General features: G+C 48.2%; 9 protein-coding genes across 9 annotated transcripts; 5 read left to right on the forward strand and 4 right to left on the reverse strand.

Moving 5' to 3' along the window:
- Positions 1–1,104: 1,104 nt before the first annotated feature.
- On the forward strand, positions 1,105–3,554 carry K441DRAFT_649342 (kinase-like protein). Its single transcript, XM_067646940.1, has 2 exons — positions 1,105–1,622; positions 1,683–3,554. The coding sequence occupies exons 1-2, from the start codon at positions 1,367–1,369 to the stop codon at positions 3,116–3,118; spliced, it is 1,692 nt and encodes a 563-aa protein (XP_067496448.1). The 5' UTR covers positions 1,105–1,366; the 3' UTR covers positions 3,119–3,554.
- K441DRAFT_671559 (S-adenosyl-L-methionine-dependent methyltransferase) lies at positions 3,451–5,063 on the reverse strand. Its single transcript, XM_067650437.1, has 3 exons — positions 4,921–5,063; positions 4,610–4,842; positions 3,451–4,531 (listed from the first exon to the last, which is right to left on the reverse strand). Exons 1-3 carry the CDS (start codon positions 4,976–4,978, stop codon positions 3,572–3,574), a joined length of 1,251 nt encoding a protein of 416 aa, XP_067496449.1. The 5' UTR covers positions 4,979–5,063; the 3' UTR covers positions 3,451–3,571.
- Positions 5,064–5,266: 203 nt separating this feature from the next.
- On the forward strand, positions 5,267–7,659 carry K441DRAFT_623837 (phosphoesterase-like protein). The gene is made up of 3 exons (XM_067646059.1): positions 5,267–5,595; positions 5,647–6,489; positions 6,553–7,659. The coding sequence occupies exons 1-3, from the start codon at positions 5,581–5,583 to the stop codon at positions 7,366–7,368; spliced, it is 1,674 nt and encodes a 557-aa protein (XP_067496450.1). The 5' UTR covers positions 5,267–5,580; the 3' UTR covers positions 7,369–7,659.
- A 927-nt stretch (positions 7,660–8,586) lies between these two features.
- On the reverse strand, positions 8,587–9,580 carry K441DRAFT_671561 (uncharacterized protein). Its single transcript, XM_067650438.1, has 3 exons — positions 9,229–9,580; positions 9,030–9,174; positions 8,587–8,982 (listed from the first exon to the last, which is right to left on the reverse strand). Exons 1-3 carry the CDS (start codon positions 9,364–9,366, stop codon positions 8,846–8,848), a joined length of 420 nt encoding a protein of 139 aa, XP_067496451.1. The 5' UTR covers positions 9,367–9,580; the 3' UTR covers positions 8,587–8,845.
- A 211-nt stretch (positions 9,581–9,791) lies between these two features.
- K441DRAFT_709621 (interferon-induced GTP-binding protein Mx) lies at positions 9,792–12,975 on the forward strand. Its single transcript, XM_067653861.1, has 3 exons — positions 9,792–11,980; positions 12,030–12,276; positions 12,382–12,975. The coding sequence occupies exons 1-3, from the start codon at positions 10,085–10,087 to the stop codon at positions 12,480–12,482; spliced, it is 2,244 nt and encodes a 747-aa protein (XP_067496452.1). The 5' UTR covers positions 9,792–10,084; the 3' UTR covers positions 12,483–12,975.
- Positions 12,976–13,352: 377 nt separating this feature from the next.
- K441DRAFT_623844 (uncharacterized protein) lies at positions 13,353–14,000 on the forward strand (the record flags this gene model as incomplete). Its single annotated transcript, XM_067646060.1, has 2 exons — positions 13,353–13,455; positions 13,575–14,000. A coding segment is annotated over exon 2 (426 nt), but the record flags the coding sequence as incomplete, so codon positions are not given.
- Positions 14,001–14,010: 10 nt separating this feature from the next.
- On the forward strand, positions 14,011–15,889 carry K441DRAFT_701585 (uncharacterized protein; the record flags this gene model as incomplete). Its single annotated transcript, XM_067653351.1, has 3 exons — positions 14,011–14,029; positions 14,071–14,112; positions 14,158–15,889. The coding sequence occupies 3 exons, from the start codon at positions 14,011–14,013 to the stop codon at positions 15,387–15,389; spliced, it is 1,293 nt and encodes a 430-aa protein (XP_067496454.1). The 3' UTR covers positions 15,390–15,889.
- Positions 15,890–17,099: 1,210 nt separating this feature from the next.
- K441DRAFT_596829 (uncharacterized protein) lies at positions 17,100–17,654 on the reverse strand (the record flags this gene model as incomplete). Its single annotated transcript, XM_067645037.1, has 1 exon — positions 17,100–17,654. A coding segment is annotated over one exon (555 nt), but the record flags the coding sequence as incomplete, so codon positions are not given.
- Positions 17,655–18,092: 438 nt separating this feature from the next.
- K441DRAFT_596911 (S-adenosyl-L-methionine-dependent methyltransferase) lies at positions 18,093–19,049 on the reverse strand (the record flags this gene model as incomplete). The annotated part of the gene is made up of 2 exons (XM_067645040.1): positions 18,093–18,262; positions 18,308–19,049. The coding sequence occupies 2 exons, from the start codon at positions 19,047–19,049 to the stop codon at positions 18,093–18,095; spliced, it is 912 nt and encodes a 303-aa protein (XP_067496456.1).
- Positions 19,050–20,053: the final 1,004 nt, after the last annotated feature.

Genomic DNA, 20,053 nt, shown 5'->3' on the forward strand with positions numbered 1-20,053 from the left:
CAATCTTGAGCTAAATTGCAATATCTTTAGAGCTATTTAATAGATTACTTTTTAAATCTAATAAGAGGTTTAAAATAGGTATAAAAGGCTAATTATAAAATTTTGGAATTTATTATTAAGCCATTGTTGAGATATCAAGGTGCAGCTTTTCCAATTTTTGGTGGTTTTTGGGGTTCGCAGCTCGCTGGTGGAGCACGTTACCTCTACATTCTGTTTGAGGTACTGCGGGCACGTATCTCAATAAAAACTACGAGTACGAAATTTTAGACTCGGAAACTGAGAAGCGCATGAGGAAGATCGGGGGGACGAGATTAGCCTTTTTTTTTTTTGAAATCATACACCGTTTTAGCTGCCATCAAGCGCCATGCCAGGTCTTCCATTATGGTAGAATTATATAGAGAGCTTGCCTACAAACAACAACTCAACCAAACAAAGGAAACCATCACTCTCTCTATTATATTCCACCCCCCTAAGGGGACTTCTGCCGTATAGTGTATCCAAAGCCACACGTACTGTATACCAACTCCACCCCAATTAAATATCCCCTAAGTAGTAATGTCGAGGCCTCCACCTCTTGCGTACCGTGGCGTGTATTTGTATCAAAAGGATGGCGAATCTAATAGAGGCAGGGGCTGTGGGTAAGCAGCTCAGCGCCGCTAAAACCACGGTGTTTGACACCAAAACGTGGTTTTTCTTTGTCGTAGGCTAGCAGTGCAACGGCCGTCCTCTAAGTCGTTGACGGCTGTAGTCTTGAGCGTTGAGGTTCGAGGTATTCGGATCGAGGTCGAGTCGTGTTCGTATAGACCCTGTGTACGCGTCGGATTCGATNCGATCGGTGGATGAGAGACTGCCTTCCTCTCTCTCCCCCTATTGTGCGTGGCCGCTCGTGTCGTCGTCCACTCGAACTCGTCTTAGCTTCTCAATACAAGTCGGTTCACCACTCCGACAGGTAAAGATACTAGACACCGGACACCACGAGAAGGTGCGAGTCCATTCGTCCGGCACGGGATTAGCCTTGGTGAACGCGGAGATACGGCCATGCAGTAGTGTGAGACCCGCCTGTACAAGGCCAACACCACATGGGCGCAAGGTTGACTTCGGAGTTCTTGGGGATCAGCCTAGGCAGATTTCTCCACTATGGACGATCATGTGGAGGAAATGTGCGTCGAGCTACATTGCCTTTTGATGTCCAAGAAATACATGCAGCAAGGTTGAAACTCAGCAACCTCCTCTGTGCTCGCATTAGTCTTTCAACCTCCATTTGTCTCCCTTTCACATCGCTTATAAAGGACATTATCAAGCCAATTGCCCCCCAGCTTCGCGAGGAAGATACACTTATTTGCGATATCTAAAAGTTTTGACTACCATGACTACCATTCGTGACAGTGTATCGTCCCACAATCTTGCGAATGCTTTGACAGCGTCTCTACCGATAAACGAGCATCACACAGATTTAATGGACCATCAACATAAACATATGGGACAACCTACAGTGGAAGATCGCTCACCAGACATTAATATCTTGGAGAAATTAATGAGCAAAACCAGTTTAGAGTCGGCTAGAACCGACTATTCGGAATCCCTCGGTCTGGGTTTCCCTTCTGGTACCCAATCAATACCCAGTATGTTTTTTCGCAATGTACCCTGCAGTGCTTTCGGATCATCCACTTATACTCACCCAGAAGCTCTCTCGAAGTTACATACTGCAGCCGGTCGCCCTCCCAAAAGATCTAGAAAACCGAGCAAACGCAGAAGAGCCAACATCCTTTCAGGAGCCAACATCATTTCAGAAACCGAGAGCAATAAAAGCTATGTCACCGCAAACACTAGCAGCACTGCAACCTATTTCACCGCCAGCTCCACTCTCGAAGGAAGTCGCAATAACGAAACGGATAACCGCCCCGCCTTGCCTCAAATTGTGAAGAAACCTTCTCGCAGTAGTTGGTACGACCATCTTGAAGGCAGAGGCATGATACCAAATCCATTGGATGAGAAAAACTGGTCAGGGCGAGGTCAACATGCTGAATTCAATCCGGATGAAGTTGATTTGGTACCACTAAAAGCTGAAAGAATACTTGGCACCACCGCTAACGCAGTCGTTGAAAGCGTTATGTGTCGCAGGATTCGTCTTGCTCGTAAAACAATCAAGTGCGGTCGTCACATGAAGCGTGAAGACGCGGTCACAGAAGTAGAGCATCTGCAACGGCTCTCACATTTCCATTTGATACAAGTAATAGGCACGTATATCATGGGCAAAGATCTCTCGATTCTTCTTTACCCCGCGACTGAGTACAACCTAGAAACGTTCATAGATTCAATTATCGAAACAAAAAACTCTAGCGACGAGGTGGTCGACCCCGCTCCTGATCCCCTATCGGAAGCTTCGCACTGGAAGTGTTTTCATTTGTTCATATTCATTGGTTGTTTATCGAATGCCTTGCGGTATCTCCACGCCAATGTCACCAAGCACATGGACATCAAGCCAAAAAACCTCCTGGTACGGCAAATCACAAAGGATTTACCCCTCCGGTGCAAATATCGGATCTACATTGCCGACTTCGGGATCGCCCGCGCTTATCAATCCATAGCGGACTCTGAGACGGACTCTCCTACATTTTGCACACGGCTTTACGCAGCGCCGGAAGTGATTGAGGGAAAACGACGTGGTCCCAGTGCGGATATCTTTTCACTTGGGTGCGTTTTCCTGGAAATTATTGCCACCATTGGTTGGTCTTTATCCGGACAAGACATGCTACAGGAATTGAAGTATCTTCGCACCAAAAACACAAATGGGTGCATATCATACCAGGCCAATATCCCAGATGTACAGGCCTGGTTAAGCCATTTTAACGATTTGGTGGGAAAAAGCCTATCTAGCATCTCAAGTATAGCAGTAGAGTATGGGGCTTTCGCTAACGAACGCTACAAATGTTTTCCCACCGGAGCCGCTCCAAATCTGATTCGGCGGATGCTGGAGACCGACCCGTCCCTTCGACCATCGGCATTTGATGTAGCAGAACTCACTTCCCCCTTGTGTTGCTATATATGCGACACAGGACGGGAAAAACTCGAAGCCGTACGAGGGTCTCCGGAAGAGATATCCCTTCAGGGAAAGTAGCGATAGCGTCTCTAGGACATTTCTCAAGCTGATTCTGGTTTTTGCGCCAGGTTGGCGCGGGGGAGACGAAGGGTAAGGGGCATTCGTTTCGTTGCTGCAACACCATACTCTAGATAAATCTAGAAAGGCCTTTAAAAGATACTCAGTTCGCGCGATGCGTAACTCTGAAGTATCTCTCGAGGGCTTTAGTTCTGTAAAGTTTTGAGTGACGTGCCTAGTCATCTGACGGATCTGGTGTCTCAAGCACTGATCCGTCAGAGTGATCGTCGTATCTTAGACTATTTATGAAGAATTTATCAGGAAACCTAGAGTAGGATAAAGATTCGCCAAGGGCCTGATATGTGTTTTATGAGAGATGACTATTCACGAGCAAAAGACTTGCAAAAAAAAAAAGCTTCCATAGATCAGACTTTGGTATTAGGTTCTCCCGCTATGTAAACACTTTCAAGAGTTTCATGTCTCCATGTCTCTGTCCGGTGTGCTCTCCCTCATTCTCCTCCAGATACCCAAAAAGCCACCTCCAACCACCGTATACCCAACTTTTGGCCTGCAGATCATAGCCCAATCAGACTTGCGCTGGCTGATATCTTTAGCAATCTCTTTGTCCCTAGAAGGATATCCTTCAATTGCATGGGCCGATTGATCATCCACACCCATAGAACTGTCGCTATCAAGATCTAGAGAGTCCGATGAATTCGCCGATCCGTTTTCTTTCTTCAGAGCCGCGCGTGGTTTGACCGACCGGACATCCCATTCCCTACCAGCTGTACTCCCCCCGAGTTCGACAACCCGGTCAAGCAAATAGGGAAGTTTCAGGTCTCGAATCATCTCAACGCATTCTACAATCTGCGTGATACTTGGATTAAAAACCGCAAGCGCCCCATCAGTGTGTAAGGCTGGAGCTACATTCACTAGATGGGATTGTGCATTAGGCAGGTCCAGCAAGACGTGAGACAAGAACGGCTCGGACGTCTGGCGTGTTTTCGTCTGCGCTGCGATCCATGCCGAGACGTCTCCAACGTAGAATTCGACGTTTCCCGCGTACATGCCTCTGCGAAATCTCTTTACAACATTCCTAGCGCGATTCGTGTTATGGGGGGAGATGTCTAGCGTGTGGATTATGGCCTGCCGCCGCTTCCTCCAAGCCTCGAGGTCGGAGTATTGGGGATCAGCGACAGATTCGCCCTGGTACACGGAGTCTTCCATTCCGTCTTCGCTATCGAAGGAAGGCGGAGGTGAGGGAAGGGGTGGGTTCGCGGCGTGGATCGCACGGGAGAGATGTAAGGTAAGCGCTCCATGACCAGTGCCAGCTTCAAGTATTTCTAGCGGAGGCGCTCGCGGCGCGGAGTCATTATTGGGAGATACATGGATGTCGAGTAGTGAGACTATAACGTTGGCATCTTGAGGGTATATCTAATCTGGAGATTAGTTCTAGTTGCACTACATCTATAATTGATAAATGTGCCAGATCGCAGATTTATAGAAACTCACTGGTGTGACTGAACGCGGAGTATACCGAACATACTCTGATAGAGTGGGTTCATGGATACGGTATTCGTGGCCCTTTGTTGTCTTTACAAGATCTCGGACTCGTTTGCCTATGATCTCGGTGTGGGGTATAACACCTCGGTGTGTTTCAAGTGTTTTCGTAGGATGGAGAGGTCTGGAGAGATGGCCATCGTGTGAGGTGTCAAGTTTGTCGCGGACAAGTGCTATATCACCTTCTGCGGATGGCTGTCAGCGGGGGGTGGAGGGTTTTAGAAGACCCCTAGAGAAAGCTGCGGTGTGATCAACGTGCATACCTTCGAAGACTCTACTGTCGGTGGCAAGATTGCGGAAGCATCGGTGGCAGAGAGTCATTGGCCTTCCCCTGCATACCCGGAGGGTCCGTAGGGATGTTTTTGAGAAGGGTAGAAGAGACTTTATCATAGCTGTTCAGATATTTACTTATTGTCGTCCTGATTGGGAGGGGAGCTTTCATGTGAAGCTTTGTCTTGGCAGTGGACAAGGGTAGGTAGGTAATCAGCCACGCGGGTGACCAAAAACTGGTATTTCAAAGTAGTCATCTTCTTTACAGCTTAATAATATGACAACCATAAAAGATAGAAAATAATAAAAACACAGGTATAATATTTTAAGGTACCTTAACGCCTTTATCTATTTGAAATTTGGAGAACCTACGTTATTGTGGCTTAATAAATCCGTAGAGTTGGGCGACTTTTGACGTTCCCAAGGTCACATTTCCTGTCACCCGCGTGTCAGCCAAGGGAACAGGTCTTATGCAGACACCACGAAGCAGCCTCTATATTTCCGCTTTCTTCTACATACACTGAAAATATTCTTAAGCAAGCCGGCATCAAGCATGGCGAGCTATCTGATTCAGGCACACTGACATATCTGAGGCTGCACAACTCCATTCCTCTCCGCCAGCTCACCCCCGAGCCAGGCAAACTTGCGACACCATGACGAGGAGAATTGTACGCCCACCACTCCCTTGACGACTAATGTATTTGCTAATTAGCCTTAAGGTTCGAACGGGTATCCAGCTCGGCCTCCTCGCTTTTATCGTCTTTCTTCTCGTCTTCTTCCTCGACAACCGTTACCGCGTGCTTCCACAATCCATCCACAGCCATCTTCCTCTCCACCACGAAGGCCTCGTCATCACTGATATTATTGTCCAAACATGCTCAACACTCAATCCACTCTCAAGCTGTAAACTCGACCCAGATAAATGGCACCGCATAGAGAAGGATCTCTACCTCAATACGGGCTGGGTTTCAAAGGCATATGTGCATATCAAAAGGAAGCGAGAGGAGGAACTTACCGATGAAGATAAAGTCATACTTGATGTTAGGATCGGCCGGCTAGATCCTGCCATGGGTGAGAAAGGCCAGGGTGCTGAAAAATGGGAGTCACGTCCTGCTGGAGTATGGTTGAAGAGGTCTGCAAAAAGACATGCTAGCGACTCCAAGACCGTCATTACAGCCGTCGATGTGCTATTCGGCGCCGATGCTGTCGAACCACGGCCTGGCTGGGAGATTAAGGAGAATGCGCTCCAACTGGATACCTCTGGAGAGGTGAAGGAAGCTCGTCTTACAGTTCGCAGGGGACCCCCTCATAAGGTTGAGAAGCCCGTGCCGAGGATTCGAAAAGATGGAAAATTCAAGATTATGCAGGTGTCCGATTTACACCTTAGCACTGGTCTGGGTGTATGCAGAGATCCTGAACCTGCAGGCCATAACGGAGACAGGTGTGATGCTGACACTAGGACGCTTGAATTTGTTGAAAGGGTGTTGGATCAAGAACATCCAGATCTTGTCGTTCTTTCTGGGGACCAGGTCAACGGAGATACGGCCCCGGATGCTCAAAGTGTAAGTCATGAATTTTTAAGCCCCACATCTATCCAATTCCACATGTTTCTTACGCCTGCTTAGGCCATTTTCAAATTCGCCGAACCACTTATCAAACGCAAAATTCCCTACGCGACCATCTTCGGTAATCACGATGATGAAGGATCTCTTTCTAAGGCTGCCATGATGTCTCTTACTGAATCTCTCCCTTTCTCACTCTCAGAAGCTGGTCCAAATACTATCGAAGGCGTTGGAAATTACTACGTTGAAGTGCTCGCCCACGGAAATAACAAACATTCCGCATTAACCCTTTATTTCCTGGACACGCACGGATATTCTCCGGATGAACGCCAGTTCCGTGGCTATGACTGGCTCAAACCGAATCAAATCAAATGGTTCAAAGACGCTGCACAGAACCTGAAAGATGCCCATAAACACTACACCCACATCCACCTCGATATGGCATTTATCCACATCCCGCTCCCTGAATATGCTTCCAAATCCAATGAAATAGTTGGAACATGGAAAGAAGGTGTCACCGCTCCGGGATTCAACTCGCACTTCAAAGATGCACTTGTCGAAGAAGGTATCCTCGCCGTCAGTTGTGGCCATGACCATGTCAACGACTACTGCGCCCTCTCCAAAAACGACAAGACGGGCCGTCCCGAGCTGTGGATGTGCTACGCCGGCGGCTCTGGCTTTGGAGGATATGGAGGATATGACGGTTACCATCGCCGCATCAGAGTGTTCGAGATCGACGCAAACGAAGCACGGATATCGACATGGAAGCGGCTCGAGTATGGCGAGACTGAGAAGAGACTGGATGAGCAGGTTATTGTGGATGAGGGGAGGCCGTTTCGCCGTGAGATCAGCACTGTTGAGAAAAGGGCAGGAGTTTGATAAATGCATACCACTGTCATGTGGGGTTTGGTGGACTGGGCTTCAGCGCGGCGTTTATGGCGTTTTTGGGAGTGGAATGAATGAGTGAAAGGGAATTTATCGTGCCGGAACTGCAGCTTTGGTTGCATTTGATTGTTAAGCATACTATCAATCTCCATTTTTTCTTTTATATTGCTTCATAGTTGATCGATGCAGAGCATTTCGACGTTATGTGCTGGAAATGTACGAAGATCACCGATTAAGCACCAGACAACCTCATATACAGCTACAGAGCGGATATCCTTCTTCAAGCTGTGTGCCGCATGATTTATTGCTGTAGGTCTCGGAAAATGTATCATTTCCAAGATCAGACTTTGACCGGCGCTCGTACCCAGGAAACAGGCTAACTTGAATAGGAAATTTTGGATATCGGCTCGTCACCGAATGCATCCTATCAGAATCTCCAACGTTTATTTCCCAAACATCTCTCATCTAACGCTTAAAGAGCAAAGGAGATAATATAGAGGGCCCTTACAGTCATGCATACCAGCTATTATGCCATTCATTGAATTTATCCAAGCCAGCCCTATCACCTCATTCGTTACGTCAGGAATATGTGCGAGTTGCAGTGAACGAGGACAGCTCGCTTAGTCGTTGCCCCGCAACATGGCTCCAGATAGAACGCATGAGAGCAGAATGTGAGGTTACGGGAGGCCTTGGCTGTCGTGATTCCCTCAGCCTTTATAAGATATCTGGAGTTTTCGATTGTGAAATGAAGAACTCGTGTAAAGATTGATCTACGAAGAAAATGAGGCTATTATTTAGGACAAAGTGACCGCACCCATGTCCCAACTTGGTCCGTTGATACAGCCACGTTAACCCAGCAAAAATACGGCCGGCTCAACCTCGGCTTAATTAGCTCACTCTTGCACCGCCTCAACTCGTGCTCTACTCACGCTCGCTCACGGTCAACTCAAGCTCAATCATGGTCACTCAAGCTCAAATCTAACTGCCTTGGGCTGCTCATGCTCTTACTCAGTCTTGCTCACGGTCCCGTTTCTAGAACCTCCTCCTCATCTAAGCAAAAGGCTCGCTGTTCTCATATCTGCAGAGTCTTGGGATGAAGATTGGTCGGAATTGGCGTGGCTAAGTTTGTTGCATATGATGAAGAGATTGCTGTGCTAGGAGCCGTTTGCATGGTACATTACCACATATATTACTCTAGATGATAAGGCTTTCATTTGTCATGGACGAACGTTAGTATACACGATGAACCCGTAGCCTTTCAGTGATGTTAGATTAACTAAGAATTTGATCATCAACGACTAGTCGCTTCTTACAAGTACAATCAGAATGTGCCCGACTTGCTTCACTCTCTTCGCGCACTCTTGAAAACTCTTGACTGTCGTGCCATCTCCTCAAAAGCTCTCCGACTAACTGTGCAACAAACTTCACAATTTTGATCTACAAAATGCGACGCCTGAACCGACTGTTGCCATTACGCCACCACCAAGCTGTACACTCCATTAACAACCGCCAATCCGGCACCGCCTGTCCCAGCGCTCTGAAGTGTGGAGAAAACACTACCCGCGACTACGTTTCCAATGCTGCTTTGAGCACCGGCGGCAGTTGTGCCTTCACATGGCTTAGTCGAGCCTTGAATGCAGAAGACAAGAACGTACCTGCTCCAACACCAGTACTGCCGAACCCAGAGACCAATAGAGTTGGTGCAGATACAACTGCAGGTGCCGCTACAATAGCTAAGCCTGTAGTAGCTAATATAACTCCAGCAGTAGCACCGGGATTTTCTCGCGCGGAGTTGACAATCTACGATAGCATTTACCCTTGGTCTATGATCGCTCGCACAAGAAGTGAACTCACTGCACCAGCAGCCTTCGGCACTTGTTCTGTTGCAAATGTCTTTGCCTGACTCGCGGCGACGACGACAACATGGTTCGGAACGTACTCACGAGCAGCGGATATACCAACAAGAGCAGTTTGCAAAGTAGACCCAGTCATTGTCCAAGTCGTGTTTTAAAATTGAGAGCATCACAAGAACAAATGTGAACAACTGTGCTAGCGGAAACCCACCGTAGCTCTAGGGTGGGGAAAATCTTAGCACTCACGCGTATATTTCTAAGCCAATTCCAGGAACAGCAACTGAAGAAGAAATGATAGTTCTAATAGAGAGATCACAATGAAAATAATAACTAATTAGCAAACGAAGTGGCTGCTAGAAGCGAAAATTTTTGAGCCATAAACTAGCGAAAGGCTCTTGAGAAATCCCGAGGTTTTTCCAAACTCGCTCTAAACATTCGGTGCTGCAGCCCACAGTAGTCAAGCGGGCCGGTTCCCCACCGTTAGGTAAAACCGCTTCGGTCATCAGCGCCAGCCATGGTCGCGCAATGTTAAAACACTAAGTAAGTTACCATAAATCATGCCCGTCTTCCTTGGGCAAGTGCATGCACCGCAGCCTTTCATGGGTCCTAAAAAAATATTAGCTTTCCGAGATGTAGTTTCTAATGAGTATGAGTTAGTGTTAGGCATCGGTCACGATTTGCTGTTCCCGGTTGACAAGCACCCACACATTTTTTAAGCTCCCCGAGAATGTCTCTTAGGATGAAGTGCACCAAGTTATTGGGCATGAGTCGACCCTTTGCAATTCGGATAAAATGTTACGCAGGACACGTCTTTCGTATCACCATGACCTGGATCTGTTTCCTGGCGAACTCAAGTTATGTCAAGCTCTCCATTTCAGGTTCCATCTCATCGCCCACGCGACAAATATTTCACAATGAGTACCACATCTCTCCAGTCACAGGACCATCGGGATCTTCTAGATGCCATTGACAGGCTTCGTTCTAGAGGCGTGAGCAGATACGTGGACCTTCCCGAGATTGTTGTCTGCGGAGATCAATCAAGTGGGAAGAGTTCTGCGCTTGAGGCGATATTGCGCATGTCGTTTCCAGCAAAGGATAATCTATGCACTCGTTTCGCGACGGAGCTTATACTTCGTCGGGACGATGCTGTTGGAATCAAAGTCTCGATTATTCCTGGCCCGGAGAGATTAGCAGACGAGAAGCAGCGACTTTCTCGTTTTCATCCAGAAGTTGACCCCGTCAAACCGGACCTTGGAAGTGTTATTGAGAAAGCGAAGGAAGAGATGGGTTTATATGATGCTAAGGTTTTCAGCACGGATATCCTACTCTTGGAGCTGTCCGGACCCACACAGCCGCATCTCACGATAGTCGACCTTCCAGGACTTTTCCGAGCGGGCAACAAGGATCAATCGGTTGCAGATTCGGCTATAGTCAAGGAGATGGTACGTAGCTATATGGGGAGACCACGAAGTATCATCCTGGTCGTTGTCTCGGCGAAAAGTGATATCAACTTGCAAGACGTAACCGAGTTGGCTCAAGAGCTAGATCCGAAGGGAACACGGACGATCGGCCTAATCACGAAACCAGACACGCTGAGTGCTGGATCAGACAGTGAAGCATCATACTCCAGGTTAGCTCAGAATGAAGACGTCGTGTTTCGACTTGGCTGGCATGTTCTCAAGAATCGAAGTTATGAGACGAGACATGCTTCCTCGGCCGAGCGTGACAATGACGAGGAGGAATTCTTCGCCAGGGGAATATGGACAAAGATGGATTCGGCGCACCTTAGTGTTAAGTCACTGCGGCAGCGACTTAGCAATGTTTTGAAAGACCAGATCCTGCTTCAGCTGCCAAACCTCATTCGAGATGTCGAATTAGGCATAACAGATTGCCAGCGCCGACTTGGAACTCTTGGTATTCCCCGTACGACTTTTGATGAGCGGCGTCGCTATCTGCTTTCCGTTAGCAATGACTTTTCGACGTTGATGAAGGCTGCTGTAGACAGGATCTACAATGACCCTTTTTTCGGGAGCGCAAAAACCGAAGACGGGTATCAGAAGCGCCTGCGAGCCGTAGTGCAGAATTCTTTGACCAGTTTCAAAGATAAAATGCGTATAGACGGACAGACGCGCGTCATTGTCGATAGGGATCCTCTGGTGGACGAGGTGCAGGAGCCGGATGACGAAACCTCCCCGAGAGAGATATCTCGGTCTGACTACATCGACGAGGTTAAGGAGTTAATGCGAAGAAGCAGAGGCTGCGAACTCCCAGGTACCTTTAATCCTCTCATCATCGGCGAACTCTTCAGCGAGCAGTGCCATCCATGGAAAGGTATCGCGCTAGAGGCAAAGGACGCCATACTTCAAGCCGTGTTTCAAGCGGCACAGGCAATTTTGAATCATGTAGCTGTTGACGAGGTTGCAGATGGCATGTTTCGGATCATTAGCGAACGTATTGATGCCCTGAAAAAGAACCTTGATCAAAAGGTGACTGAGTTACTTGAGCCACATTACAGCAGTCATCCGATCACATACAATCATTACCTAACGGATAATGTGCGAAAAGCTCAAGCTGATAGACGCCGGCGAGGCTACGAAACGATCTTAAAGGAATTCGCTAACGCAGACCACATATACGGAGTTCGATCCGTAGATTTATCCAAACTCCTACCGCTTTTGGAGGAACGCACCGAAGTTTATATGGAGCGCCACGCAAGTGACCTCGCAGTTGACTACATGCAAGCATACTACAAGGTTAGCAGGTCTAATTTAGCCAAAATGCCCACGCTTACATGCTCTTCAGGTTGCTCTAAAGAATGTCGTTGATGATGTTGGCGTCCTTGCCGTTGAAGATTGCCTCCTAAAACAACTGCCGTCGCTGTTCCATCCAGAATCAATATGCGATATGGCGGAAGAGGACATCAACCGTCTTACGATGGAGAGTGAAGGGTACTCTACCGAGCGAAAACGGTGCTCTGAGAGGCTAGCAGTCCTTGAAGCAGGATTAGGCGATCTTAAACGTCTGAACAAGCACCGGCCCATCATTGTAGGTATGCTTTAGTCTCCGATTGATCTATCTTTCAGAGTATTGCCTTGTTTCCGCGATTATCGTCTACATTGATGTTTGATCACGGCGCTGACATTCATTTTCACAGAGAACTCACTTAGCACAAGCGGAAAAGCGGAAGAGAAAAGATCGGAAGATACCATCTCACAACCTGAGTCCTCAATCTCCACACCTGCCAGCGAAGACTAGCGGCACGAAGCCTCTAGCACTATCCGACAAGGTTGAAGATGCATGCAAACTGCAGCAGCTGGGTACAAAAGAGATTCGTGATGAATGGGACTGGGCTACACCTTCGAAAGGAAAGAAAATGAAGGCATCCAGGAAGTTACTGTAGCGACTCTAGACATGTAATTGTGGTGGCTCTGAGTGATCCGGTCTATAGCAAGACAATGAAGCTATCGGCTGATGACGGCAGCGCAATGGGCTCAGATTGTCGAACAATGTCGCAGTGACCCGCAAATCACAGGTACGAGGCGGCAAGAGACTTATTCGGTCGGAATGCTACTCTAGTACGCGCCAGGGAGCGGGCGCGAGGCGGTGGTCAAGCTCTTTGAGTCCTTCTTCATGGCGTAAAAAGATCCTAGGTTGCATAGCTTCCCCATCTAGCTGTCATTGCTCCTAATAAAGTTCTGAGGGCCATATTCGAACATGAAAATTTGCCAACAAACTAGGAAGTCGTCATCAGCCCTATAACCGCCGTAGAGTGCAACTTCACCCGTCTTTTCTCGTTGATTGGTACCCTCCAAAGACTCCAATCAAAGTGGCCTTTCCTCGCGCAACATCCTAGTGACCACGTGCGGCGAGCCAAGCAAGATCTCCCCTCTTCATCCATTTGAAGGGCGTCGAAGAGTTGGGAAACCGAGTAGGCGGATGTGAAGATAATTTTAAACTTACCATTCGCCTCTCCATTTCGTTCTTTTCGACTATCCTAAAAGCGCCTACTCGGCACGCCCCCAACGATTTCCGCAACGTCAAATACGCACAACAAGCGTAACCAGGCAGGTAAAGTAGCTAGTACCCAGGATAATTGAAACCCCACATCGCCGTTGACTATAAGAAAGTAAATAACGCTCAAGCGTCGCTGACCGGACATCTGTCCGGCTTCGGACAGCGCCTAATAGCTTTTCTTTTATTGCGATAAATAGACGGCGGCTGACAGCGAGTAAGTTCTCATTTGAGCTTATTCCACCACTTCTCTTCCTCCCTCGTCTTTCATTCGACTACCCCACCATATGTCATGTTCTTATAGTATTCACCCTCTTAACGTCTTGACCCAAGCAGATGGACTCGCAATACAATTATGCTCCTCTGCCAAAGGTTGGTCTTGTGACCAGAATAATCAGGCTGAAGCCTTCAAGGGACTTTTCCGCAGCGCTCCGATGCGAAATTTTCGTCACCAACTTAGACAACAGGAAAGGCCCGATATTGGAGTATGAGGCAATTTCGTACACATGGGAAGGGCAAAATCCTTCTCCTGCCCACTACATCTGGTGCCGCAGCATATATGACGGGCTTTCAAAGTTGGATATTACCGCCAACAGCGATGCAGCACTCCGCCGAGTACGACTTCTTCATGAAGATCGTTACGTATGGATGGACGCTGTCTGTATCAACCAAGCAGATAGCGAGGAAAAGCAGCGTCAAATTGAGTACATGGGATACGTGTACACCCTCGCCAAAAGAGTGCTTGTGTGTCTTGGGAAAAGCGTGACAAGAGATGGTTTACTCGCGATTGAGTATATCAAGAAGATTGCAAATCATAATCTTACGACTACAGCTCGGCCGGATCTACAGAAATTATTCGATGATGTCCGCAAAAGTAAGCCGGCTATTCTATTGGTTAACGAGGCTAATATCTTGGAAGGCTCAAAGCCACCAAAGTCGATTGAGTCCGGTCATAAGTGGAGTTTGATGCAAGAATTCTTTGGTCATCCGTGGTTCAGCCGAGTATGGACACTGCAGGAGATTGCACTAAGTCCGCATTCCGCCACATTCTATTATGGAGATAGGAAGATCGAGTGGGCTCAGATTATATGTGCTATGGAAGTCATGCGCACATTCCCATTTGAGCATTGGACTGTTCTAGATGACGCCCTCGGCGCCTTCATAAATGTCCGGTCGCAAATACAGCACTGGCGTTCATCGTGGTCTATGGACTCCTCGCAGCAATTTTTCCACTTCGACCCCGGCAACGACAAGAGGCCAAAACTATCAGAAACTGTCAGCTACGGACGGAACAGAATATGCAGCGATTCAAGGGACAAAATATTTGGTCTTTATGGGATCTGCCTCTTTCTTGATCTTTACATGCCTCCACCTGATTACCAGAAAGATCTGCGACAGTTATACTCCGAAGTGACGAAAATTATAATGGAAAACGAAGCCAGTCTTACCATGTTATACGAAGTCAGCAGGCCAAGTCGCAATGAAGTCCTTCCCTCTTGGGTACCCGATTATGAGCATAGCTATTCCCATTCGAGTACTCCGCCAGTAACGTTAGCCGATATGTTCAACGCTGGAGCGCCAGACCCTCTGTTCAACATAGATAGCACTCAACAGACTCTAAAACTACGTGGCGTGGTTGTTGATGTCATCCGTTGGGTTGGCCGAGTTATGCCGTTCTCTGAGAAGTCGCCATTCCTTGCCTGCGTAGAGCCGGAATTTCATCTTTATCCCGAAATGGCCGAAGACCGATGGCAAGCATTTCAAGTTTTTCGCGAGTGGGCGCAATGTATTCATGCCAATGTCGTCCGTCCTAATGCCACTAGCGAATTCTACTACACTGTCCTGCAAGACTCACCCAATTTTCTCGTGAAGAAGGAATCCCGTCGTTCACGTCTTGAACCGGGGAAGATCGACAGAGAGATTTCTGCTTTCAACAAATGGTATGATGCACTTTTAGAAGGAAATAGACGGGTTCTGAAAGAGGAAAGGCAAGATCTTAGGGACATGATGAACAGAATCTGGTGCGACAGGACTCTCCACCCTGGCGGAGAAGGAAGTGATGCTGAGCTTCGAATGTTTCATTACCAAGCATGGAATGTTTCACGAGGGAAGAAGTTCTTTTTGACAGACAAGGGAATGGGAACCGCCTAAGGTGGCGTTACTATAGCCGATGTTGTTGCCGTTGTTTCGGGCATGAACATGCCGCTTATATTGTCACCCGTCGGTGACAACTTCCGTCTCGTCGGGCATGGTTACATTCACGGAATCATGGATGGAGAAGCTTGGCCAGGCGACAGAAACAGTCTACGGATTATCACGCTAGTTTGAATCCGTTCGCAACTATGGAGTCACAAGTGTATGGTTACAGCCATCTGTTAGGTAGAGATGCATTGAAGACAACATACCTGTGGAGGTAGGGACTGAGGCGTCAAGAATTGAGGCGGTATAACGTTAGTCTTGATTTTTTTTATCTCATATAGACTAGAGGCTATTGTCAATGGTATTGTTGTATCATAGGACATTTTCGAGATAGGCGGAATCCGCTAAGGACTAAATTGGCTCTGTTGCTGGTTTTTTTGAGACTTAACCTCTCAACAGCCAGCTTTTATATGTATCCACGAGGCGCGAAGAGCTTTAGACAATGACTCGCGGTACTATGCATATTCCTATGCGAGCTACTAGACTTTGATGCCATGTGAGGATGTGCAAACACTTTAACCTCTCCTCACCGAGTTACACGCTAGAATACGCGTTGACAAGACGAGCCCGAGGCGCCTCAGTGCCCTTCTGCAGCACCCGCACATACATCGGCTCGCCTCCTAAACTGTTCTGATTGTGCTGCCTTCATATCTCCGATAGTAATGGCACCTTGTAACACACGTGGTGCTCGGATGAAGGGTCGTCGCAGCCAAGCAAAGCAAGCACGGCAAGGTCGTGGTCTCGGTGAGAATCCTGGCGTGGTATTGCCACTATCTGAGAAGAAGAGTTACGTTGAAAAGCTCTTCTCTTTCTTTCTGCAAATAGCAATGCAATGCCCTTCACGCTTGTTTACTGTGAAGAAGAACATGCTGGCTAGATATAGGGTTGGTCTTCTCTCTCGTGGCATACGTGGGGTCTCCACATCTCGATACGCATACTAACGGCCACTGGGCATAGAACACCTCAATGACTTTGGTGTAATCTCCTCCTTTTACATAAACTTGTTAAGGTTGGGAACTACTACAATGCGGCTCTACATAACATCCTTGCCTTTTTTTCTGTCTCCTTGTTAGCCCTTTTTCTTTTTGCCTTTTCCTCTCTTGCCTTCTGCTCCCTCTCCTCGTTTGCCTTTTTCCGTTTTGCCCTTTCCTCTCTTGCCTTCTGTTCCCTCTCCTCGTTTGCCCTTTTCCGTTTTGCCTTCTCCTCTCTTGCCTTCTGCTCCTTCTCCTCGTTTGCCCTTTTCCGTTCTGCCTTTTCCTTTCTTGCTCTCTGCTCCCTCTCCTCGTTTACCCTTTTCCGTTTTGCTTTCTCCTCCCTTGCCTTCTTCGCCTTCTCTTCCTTTGCTTTCTTCGTGTTCACCTTCTCCTCTCTTGCTTTCTTCTTCACGACTTGCGTCTTATCTTGCAACTGAGAAGTTCCTAGCTTAGTCTCCTGTAGCGCATTAGTATACACACGCGATAGGCACTTGTTTGGGGCTTCACTTCCCTTTTGCTTCTTTTCTGTAGATGCATTCTGTTCTGCGAATACTTGAGATGGGAGACCTGCCACAGATTCCGCATAGAAAAGGCACCTTTCGGCAACGGCAACAATTGCTATAATGTGCTGCATTTCTGGCTGTATCTTCACTGTTCTCCAAGAGATGCGCGTTATAGTCGGATGTGGAAAATTTTCAGTCCATTCCTCAGTTCTGTCGACCGGCCAGCTTTGGTAGCTAAACTCCTCTGCTCCTCCAACAGTTGGATGCACCATTTGAATACATCCTACGGAGTGGCCACCGATTATTCCCTTCAAGATGGGCTCCTCAATTAGTTGGTAGTTAGTATGCCCACTTGGATTAAGCTTTTCTGGTGGAGGTGGTGAAAGCACGGTGACTTTGGAGCTTCTTGTTATGTGACACGCAAACAGAGCAGAAGCGCCCTTCATATAGATACTCCATTGACGTGGTGACTTTTTCGGCTTCAAGCAGGATGGGTGCCGTGTATCCATTAATGGGCCCATCGCTGTTGTCAGGGTTTGTAGTTTCCTGTTGTCCGCCCATGCTTGAGCCACTTCGCGTGGTACGCCACTCCACAACACCTGGGAGTCTCGACGGCATTCATGGTCGAATTGTTGTTTTATTTGCTCCTGTTCTCCGTCCGATAGTAGGTTGCGAAGAAGATTTGCTAGCGGAGCCTGCGCCACAAGGGCTTGATTCAAATCCAATCGGCAGTTATCCATCGAAAGTATGACTGCTTGTGGGATGATTTCGCGATTGCAGCCATCTCAGGCTCATTAGCAAAGCCCATCATAATGAACATTGAAGTTTGAGGCAAGACCATAATGAAGGAGCGCAAATATACTGCTGCGAATTGCGGGGTAAGCTTGGCAGCTTACACTTGATTCGGGCGCGCAGGTGCGTGCCATGTTGGGGTCAGGATATCTTGCTAGCCAATCATGTAATTAGTCTTTCCCTGATCGACTCATCTTTCAGTTTGCTAGATTCTGCGATCATGGAAGCGCGCACTGAGACATATCCACACAGCTAACGCAATATCTCAGAACAAGACTTAGGACACTAGGTTCTCTACAGGAATCCGGCAACGGTTCCTCTACCGTACGGTAGAGGAATCGAAAATGTCTGGCATAGCAAGCTCTGCTCATGGTATCCAAGGAGACTCATTTCGTCAAGACTCCTAGAATATGAGGTAGCATCTTGTATGCTGGCTCGTCAGGCGGCTGTGCTAGGTCAACGCTAGACCACGGTCCTGCTTCCTTCAAGTGCGTTGTCGTGTCGTGGCATAATCTACATGAACCCAAGAAGAAGGCCCAGAAAAAGTTGATGTAGCCTGCCATACATCAGTCTTGCTGCCAATATACCGTGAAACACGTACGCTGGTACCAGCCAAGCAATATCCCACCTCTCTTGACCTTGACATGCTCGTAAACGTACCACCGACCACCTGGCTTGAGCAGTTTGTACAGAGCCTTGATGTTTTTCTCTTGATCAGGTATGCTGCATAAGCACAATATCGAAACAATGCAATCAATGCTACCGGGCTCAATAGTCGTCGCGCTTCCGGTCGCACGCGGGTCATCAAGCTGCTCGATGCCCACAGGTATAGCCTCGTACATGTCTTCCATGCCAAGCTCTTTCGTGCGCTGTCGAAGAGCCTTCACTGATTGAGCATGCGGTTCCACGCCATAGATCTTGCTGATACCGCGAGTTGCCACTCTTCTCCGCGTCGTGGGACCATTGGCGTTCTCGGTACCGGCATGTTGCCCAGTGGTGTCGATCCTCAAGAACACATCTGCCCACATGCCTGTGCCCGCTCCAATCTCCAAGATTCGCCCCGATACAGGCTTGCCCACGACGTGATCCGACACTTTGGCATTTCGCACTCTGCCTTCAAGCAAGGGTATCACACGCACTTCGGCGCTTGACTTGACTTGCGGTCCCACGACCGCCCAGAAGTTGCCAAAGAGCGCATCACAAAAACCATCGAGGCAGAATAAGGTCTGCCATCGACCTTCAGAAATAAGGGTGCGAATTGTGTAGGGAATCCGCCTGGAGGATATGCTCATGAACAGCCACGGAAAGATGAGATGCTGGAGAACGTCCTTGAGTGTTTCCATAGCTTCAAGATTGTCATATATGGATCACAGTGTCCGCGACCGAACGTCCATAAAATGGCTCGATGGTTACTAGCGACAGCTTCTTGTAGTCCTTTGCTTGGTGGATGGTCTCTCAGAAGTGCTTGACGTAACACAACTATATGACTTCATAAAGTGCATGCGGCGAATACACGATTTCGTGGTGTGGAGAATATTCTCAGAGCCGCAATAAATAAATCGGAGAATATATATTGCATGATTGTTTGCCTGAAAGCCTAAGTACATACCATTCGCCAAACTTAATTGTTTCGGCAGCGTCAGCCACGTTCCCGAAAACTCCTGCCACCTCAACTTTATATTACCCTGTATTCAACCAGACGGCAGATGGCCCTCTGAGAAGGGCAGCTTTCCAACACGGCATCTGTCTGCTCCGACCGGCTCGTCCCTCTCATTCGCCCTGAATAGTACTCCTCTTCCCACCCTTTGCTTCCATCTCTTCTCTGTTATGTATTCGCCTGCCCACGCACCCCTCAACGCCTCCTCACGTTTCTGCGGCCTACACACAACGCACTGCCAGCACATCGCTCCCTGGTGTTCGATGTCGTTTCTGCTAGCCTCTTCGCCCGCTCGCCGCCTTGTCCAAGCCGTTCACGCTGATCTCGCCGTCGATGCTTGCCGGCATGCCGTCGACCGAGATGCACACCTCGTGTAGCGTCACGCGCTGGTGCTATTGCCATCAGGTATATATGGTAAAGGTGTCGCTACGTTTGGTTTGAGTTCCTCACGTCTCTGGCCTAGAAACAGCGGCATCGTCGCCGCTGCCGCCTCATCTGCCTCGCGAGCACACCTTCTATATGGCATGGGTCTTGGTTCTTCCGCAAGACACCCACATCTTGTTCGTGCCGCATGCATGTGATGCCGATGAGCCTCCCTGCTCAGCTGCAGTCTGCAACGCTTGGCGTTTTGCGAGCTCGGTCCTTCATTTACGACACCACACTCGAAGCTAATGCACCTCTCTCGGCCAT

Source organism: Cenococcum geophilum, assembly GCF_001692895.1.
Source record: "Cenococcum geophilum 1.58 unplaced genomic scaffold K441scaffold_102, whole genome shotgun sequence".
NCBI classification, from domain to species: Eukaryota; Fungi; Ascomycota; class Dothideomycetes; order Gloniales; family Gloniaceae; genus Cenococcum; species Cenococcum geophilum.

What these genes read in the sequence shown, in the direction of transcription:
- K441DRAFT_649342 (XM_067646940.1), top strand. Translation starts at nt 1,367, where the DNA reads ATGACTACCATTCGTGACAGTGTATCGTCCCACAATCTTGCGAATGCT. An exon ending in TGGTACCCAATCAATACCCA is followed by an intron (nt 1,623 to 1,682) that starts GTATGTTTTTTC and finishes ATACTCACCCAG; the next exon opens with AAGCTCTCTCGAAGTTACAT.
- K441DRAFT_671559 (XM_067650437.1), bottom strand. Translation starts at nt 4,978, where the DNA reads ATGACTCTCTGCCACCGATGCTTCCGCAATCTTGCCACCGACAGTAGA. An exon ending in CGACAGTAGAGTCTTCGAAG is followed by an intron (nt 4,843 to 4,920) that starts GTATGCACGTTG and finishes AGCCATCCGCAG; the next exon opens with AAGGTGATATAGCACTTGTC. An exon ending in CTCCGCGTTCAGTCACACCA is followed by an intron (nt 4,532 to 4,609) that starts GTGAGTTTCTAT and finishes TCTCCAGATTAG; the next exon opens with ATATACCCTCAAGATGCCAA.
- K441DRAFT_623837 (XM_067646059.1), top strand. An exon ending in CGGCCCCGGATGCTCAAAGT is followed by an intron (nt 6,490 to 6,552) that starts GTAAGTCATGAA and finishes ACGCCTGCTTAG; the next exon opens with GCCATTTTCAAATTCGCCGA.
- K441DRAFT_671561 (XM_067650438.1), bottom strand. Translation starts at nt 9,366, where the DNA reads ATGACTGGGTCTACTTTGCAAACTGCTCTTGTTGGTATATCCGCTGCT. An exon ending in TGCCGAAGGCTGCTGGTGCA is followed by an intron (nt 9,175 to 9,228) that starts GTGAGTTCACTT and finishes ATGCTATCGTAG; the next exon opens with ATTGTCAACTCCGCGCGAGA. An exon ending in CAGTACTGGTGTTGGAGCAG is followed by an intron (nt 8,983 to 9,029) that starts GTACGTTCTTGT and finishes AGCCATGTGAAG; the next exon opens with GCACAACTGCCGCCGGTGCT.
- K441DRAFT_709621 (XM_067653861.1), top strand. Translation starts at nt 10,085, where the DNA reads ATGTCAAGCTCTCCATTTCAGGTTCCATCTCATCGCCCACGCGACAAA. An exon ending in ACATGCAAGCATACTACAAG is followed by an intron (nt 11,981 to 12,029) that starts GTTAGCAGGTCT and finishes CATGCTCTTCAG; the next exon opens with GTTGCTCTAAAGAATGTCGT. An exon ending in GCACCGGCCCATCATTGTAG is followed by an intron (nt 12,277 to 12,381) that starts GTATGCTTTAGT and finishes TCATTTTCACAG; the next exon opens with AGAACTCACTTAGCACAAGC.